The sequence below is a fragment of the Onychomys torridus genome, chromosome 22 (assembly GCF_903995425.1).
Source record: "Onychomys torridus chromosome 22, mOncTor1.1, whole genome shotgun sequence".
Lineage (NCBI taxonomy): Eukaryota > Metazoa > Chordata > Mammalia > Rodentia > Cricetidae > Onychomys > Onychomys torridus.
The window spans coordinates 28,454,151-28,459,958 of NC_050464.1; the positions used below are offsets into that span (position 1 = coordinate 28,454,151).

Consider the following 5,808-nt stretch of genomic DNA (forward strand, 5'->3'; position numbering starts at 1 on the left):
AGGGTGTGAGAAAGAAGGCACATTCTTTTTTTCTTTTTCTTTTTTTTTTTGGCAGGGGGTGTTTTAAGACAGGGTTTCTCTGTGTAGCTTTGCGCCTTTCCTGGATCTCGCTCCGTAGCCCAGGCTGGCCTCGAACTCACGAAGATCCACCTGCCTCTGCCTCCCGAGTGCTGGGCCGCCCGGCTGACACATTCTTAATTACCCCTTCTTTCTCTGGGTTGATACCCGTCTCCACCACCCCAGTGCTGGGACGGCAAGCACGTGAAAACATTTATTTCCGCAGAGGACAGGTGACTTCTCATACAGCTGCCTCCCCTCCCTTTGTGGCCCTGCAGTGGAACACTTACCCAGCATGCCATGTTCTCCAGTTCAAGCCTCAATACTGCAAAGGCATAGGCTCTTAGGTCTGCCTGCCTGCCTGCGGAAAGGGGACAGGCCCAGTCTGATGCCCAGAGGCCCCTGGGGAGCCTCCGAGCCTCCGCTGGCTACTTGCTCCTGCCCCCCTTGTCCCTGCCTTCGGCCCTGTCCTCCCTGAACCCCCTCTCTCGTTCCCAGTCCTTCTCAGGCCACACCCTGGCCAGCTCCCTCTCCGGCCAGCGCTTCTCTCGGCCCCTGTCATGGTCCCGCTCCCTGGGCCTGGGGTCCCAGTGCCTGTCCCGGGATCGAGATCGCTCCCTCCATGCTCTTTTTCCTTCTCTGTGCGGCTCGTTCTTCACAACGGGCAGGTTGATGGGTTTCCGGAAAGGCCGGTCCCGGCCCCCGAACCTCAGTTGTCCAGATTCCTTTTTCCCACCCAGCCCACCGCCCAGCCGCCGAGGGATCCAGCCACGGAGGGTGCGCTCCAGCTCGTAGTCCACGAAGATCTCGTGCTGGTCGATGACCAGGCCGTCGGCGTCGCGGTAGGCCTTCAGCAGGGCCCGCTCCTCCTTGTACTCGATGAAGGCGTAGCCTTTGGAGAAGCCGGTCACCAGGTCCCGAACCAGCCGCAGGCGCCGGATGTCACCATAGCGGGAGAAGACTTCCTTTAACTTCTCCTCTTTGGTTTGCAAGTTCAGCCGGGCCACAAACAGGGTAAGGAGGGGGTCTCCGGTAACGCCTTTGTTGGGCACGTAGCGGGCCAGCATGGCCCTCCACACAGCACGGTCATGAGGGTCTTCATCTGTGCCATCGATGCTGCCAGCTTTAAGTGGGTCATATTCCTTGGCAATGGGCATCCAGTCGCTCATGGTCTGGAACAGTTAACAGCAAGCAGGCATGACGCACCTAAGCTTCTCCAGCCTCACCACGGCTGTGGAAAGCCGTCAGTCACCCCAAGCCGGCCCAGAACCGCTCATCTTCCTGCCTCACCCTCCTGAGGGCTGGGATTACAGGCACCAGCTTCACTGCCCATGGTGAGGGCAGTGGGCTCGGGACTAGGGGCTTTCTTCTCAGCTCCGCACAGGGTGACCCATTGATAGTTAAGTCACACTCCAGAAAGCTGCTGACTGCCCACTAACCCTTCAGACCTCATGCTGCAATCTGCTGCTTACAACTGGGAGTCTGAGAAACACTTGGAGGCAGCTCCTTCCTAACAGCATCTTTCCGTGTCCCTAAGAATGGTATTAATACCTGGCCATGATAATGTGCACATGTAGTCCCAGCACTCTGGAGGCTGAGGCAGGAGGATTACCACAAGTTTGAGGCCAGTCTGGGCTACCTGTCTCAAAAAAAAAAAAAAAAAAAAAAAGCTAGAGGCTGGTGAGGTGGCTCAGCAGTTAAGAGGGCTGTTCTTGCAGAGGACCCAGGTTTGGTTCCCAGAACCCATATGGGTGGCTCACAAGAGTCTGTAATTCCAATTCCAGAAGATCTGAACCCCTCTTGAGGTCTGTGAATACCAGATATGCATATGGTGCACAAATATACATGCAGGCAAAATACCCATACACACAAAAATAAAGTTTAAAACAAAACAAAAGGCCAGGCGGTGGTGGTGGTGCACGCCTGTAATCCCAGCACTCTGGAGGCAGAAGCAAGCGGATCTCTGTGAGTTTGAGGCCAGCCTGGGATCAGAGCTAGTAGTCCAGGACAGGAACCAAAGCTACAGAGAAACTCTGTCTCGAAAAACAAAACAAAACAAATAAATAAAATTGGGCAAGGTAGCATACACCTGTCATCTCAACACTTGGCAAGTTGACGCAAAAACACCAAGGGCTAGTTCAAAGCTGAACATCACACAGCCTTCTACTGAGTCTAAAAAGGGGGATAATAACAACTTGTCACTGACGACAGAGCTGCTGCCCTGGTGTCCTTGTTAGTAAAAGGATGATGGTACACAGCCAGAAAACAGGGCCATAAGTGGGGCCTCCCTGCGCTCTGGCTCTAACCCTTTGCTCTTTTTCTCCCTAATGCATGGAATTCCTCCAGGTAAAAACCAGAAAGGACCAGAAAAGACTGTTGTTAGGACCACCTCTCCCTGCTCTGGAGTTCTCTGGAGATTCCTTTGTATTGAGCCATCTTGGGAGGAGAATGAGCGCTCTCATTCCGTTGTAGGGTAGCTGTTAAAACACTGACATGAGTGGGAATCCAGCAGCTTGGACCCAGCACTCACACTTGTGGTGTGAGCTCCTGACGCCTCCTGCCTGCCAGCAATACTGCCAGCAATACGACTATGTCAAGATGGAGTCCTGCCGCTGTCCCTTCTGCCCTGGGGTTTTTTCTTTCAATTCAAAACTATCCTGGAATTTAAAATGAAGGAGAGACAAGGGCTCACACAGCCCAGGCTAGCTTTGACAGTCCTATCTAGTCAAGGATCCTTAACTTCTGATCCTCCTGGCCTCTATCTTCATGTGCCAATACATGAAGTTTAGTGGGAGCTGCAGCTGGAACCCAGTGCTTCTTGCACGCTAGACAACCACTCTACCAAATGAGCCACACCCCCAGCCCTTCACTGAGTTGTTTTTTTAATAAGTAATTACAGCACAAATAAACTTTCTGGGTTTTATTATGTTGTTTTCTGAGACAGGGTCTCACTATAGAGTCCTGGTGTCCAGGAACTCACGATATACACCAGGCTGGCCTGGAACTCCGAGAAACCGGCCTGCCTCTGCCTCTCAAATGCTAGAATTAAAGGGGGGGGGGGGGTTTGTTGTCTTGTTCTGTTTTGGTTTTTGGTTTTTTTTTTTTCCTTTGGAGATTAGGTCTAAAGTAGACCCGGCTGGCAGGGCTTGGTGGCACCACGTCTATAATCTCAGTACTAGTGAGACTGATCTGGGGTTCAGGTCACCTAATGAGTTGGAGGCTAGCCCGGGATACGTGAACTCTCTATAATAATAATAATAATAATAATAATAATAATAATAATAAAAACCGGGTCAGTGGGGACACACACCTTTAACCCCAGCACTCGGGAGGCAGAGGCAGGTGGATCTCTGTGAGTTTGAGGTCAGCCTGGTCTACAGAGTGAGATCCAGGACAGGCACCAAAACTACACAGAGAAACCCTGTGTCGAAAAATAAAAAATAAATGAACAATAACAAACAGACAGACAGACAGATAGATAAATGAGTGAATAAATAAATAAATAAGTAGAGTGTCCTCACCGAAGGTGATTTGAGAATTTGAGAAACTGGCAAGCGCGAGCAAAAAAAACAAAAAACAAAACAAAAAACCCAAAACAAAACAAAACAAAAAACCGAAAAGAACAGCGGCTTCAGGAGCAACCCACCGCGGGCATGCGCAGTGGCGCCGAGGAAGCCAAGGCGGAAGCGCCGGTAGGAAGCGGGTTCCTCGGTCCCGGGCCCGGCCAGGCCCTGGCGAGCCCTGGAGGCTGGCTGCCCGGTCCCTCACCCGGGGCCCGACTCGCACCCAAGCCTCAGTCCCACCGCCTCCTCCCGGCCTCCGGCTCTGCCAGGCTTCAACATGGCGTCGGCCACGCGCGGACGTGGCGCCCCCTCACTCCCGGGCCTGCGGGGCCACCCCTCCGCCTTGACCCTGTTCCCTCGCAGCTTCCACTCACCTCAGCAAGTCCCGGGCTCTTCCCGCGCCGAGACGGAGGCCGTTGGCAACGCCCGTTTGCCAGCGACTGAGGACTTCTCTCGCCGACCTCCACCGGAACTCGCTATTGGCAGCAGCAGATTCGCCACAGACCTTGAGCCGCTCTTTTTTTTGTTTTGCTTTCAGACACAGGCCCAGGCTGGCCTCGAACTCAGAGACATCCGTCTGCCTCTGCCTCCTGAGTGCTGGGATTAAAGGCGTGCGCCCTTCTTCCGTCTCTTGAATTACTTAAAAAAAAAAAAAAAATGATTATATACATTCAGCAATCGGAAGTGGATATTTTAAGGATAAGGAGACTTCGGGTTGTTCGTTTTCCATAACCATAAAAACTTTCAAATTGTTCAGTTGGTATGTTACCGAATGCGCAGTCAGTTTTCCGAGACGAGTTTATCTTGCGAATCTGGCTACATTGAATTCTCGCCTAGAAAATGTCGGTGATCTTAATGTGAAGATTTTTCGCACATTCCCCACGGTTTCACCAATCTCTAGACTTCACAACTTCACTTTTGGTACTGGGCAAGGTGGGCGCGCCTGCAATCGCAGCACTTGAGAGTCTGAGGCAGGAGGCTGGCCAGTGACAGTCCACACACTGACACCCGTCTCAAAGACCAGGCTGGAAAGATGGCCCACGGGCTGTGAGCGCCGGCTGCTGTTACGGAGGACCTGGGTTCGGCTCCCAGCACCCGCTTAGTCTGTCACTTCGGTCCCAGACGATCTCACGCCCTCTTCTGGTTCCCCAGGGCACCGCAGGCATGAGTTCTGCAAGCAACCCACGGATACACATGAAATAAATTAATCGATGACTGTTAAAGAAAAAAAGAACAATTAAACGAAAAACAGTATCTTCCAGCCTCGTTCCCTGCCATTTTTCTGGGCAACCCTCCTGCTTACGAGTCCTAGGAATCCAGGCCTACAGTTTTGGGTGGTTGACCTGAGCTTTTTTGTTTGTTTTATGGAGATAGGGTTTCTCTGTGTAGCCCTGCCTGTCCTGGATCTCACTCTGTAGCCCAGGCTGGCCTTGAACTCCCGAGTGCTGGGATTAAAGGCACAGCCTGGTCTACAGACTGAGTTCCAGGACAGCGGGGCTACAGGGAGAGACCCTGCCTTGGAAAAGAACAGAAAAAGAGAAAGACTAAAAGTCTGTTGCCGCTGATGCACGCAGACTCTAACAAGTGCTCCAGACACCACGCCTCCTGCACCCGGCTCCTGATCCTTCCCCTAAGAGCTTAAAGATGGACCCCTCAGTCTAGGACAGCTCCAGAATACTGGCTGTTTTCCTGAATGAATGAACACGATGTCTAGAACCCAGGAAAAAAGGGCTGGAGAGATGGCTCAGAGGTTAAGAGCACCGGCTGCTCTTCCAGAGGACCTGAGTTCAATTCCCAGCAACCACATGGTGGCTCACAACCATCTGTAATGAGATCTGGCACCCTCTTCTGGCCTGCAGGGACACATGCAGACAGAACACTGTATACATAATGAATAAATAAAATATTTAAAATAAAATAGAACCCAGAATAAGCCACCCTGAAGGAACCACTCAGGCAAGAGCTGGTGTCACAGGGAGTCAGGGGACCAGGACAATTTGCCTGGTGGAACATTCCTGTTTGTGGGTGTCAGCCCCCAACATTTCCGCTTTCATTCTGTGTGACCCCTCACCCACTCACTTGTGTTTTCTGTTTCCACTATTTTCTTGTCCGACTTAACTCTCAAGGGAATCGTGGTTTTGAAGAAGAAAAAAAAAAAAAAAAAAGCGAAGTTACCAAGTTTCTGAAG

The 5,808-nt window shown here is 51.8% G+C and overlaps 1 protein-coding gene across 2 annotated transcripts; it reads right to left on the bottom strand.

The window, feature by feature from the left end:
* Positions 1 to 258: 258 nt before the first annotated feature.
* On the bottom strand, positions 259 to 4,147 carry Snrnp35 (small nuclear ribonucleoprotein U11/U12 subunit 35). Of its 2 annotated transcripts, none has more exons than XM_036172071.1 (2): positions 3,995 to 4,147; positions 259 to 1,229 (listed from the first exon to the last, which is right to left on the bottom strand). In XM_036172071.1, the coding sequence occupies exon 2, from the start codon at positions 1,224 to 1,226 to the stop codon at positions 486 to 488; it is 741 nt and encodes a 246-aa protein (XP_036027964.1). In that variant the 5' UTR covers positions 1,227 to 1,229; positions 3,995 to 4,147; the 3' UTR covers positions 259 to 485. The 2 variants fall into 2 exon arrangements, with proteins under 2 accessions (XP_036027964.1, XP_036027966.1); XM_036172073.1 differs by lacking the exon at positions 3,995 to 4,147 and adding an exon at positions 3,579 to 3,895.
* Positions 4,148 to 5,808: the final 1,661 nt, after the last annotated feature.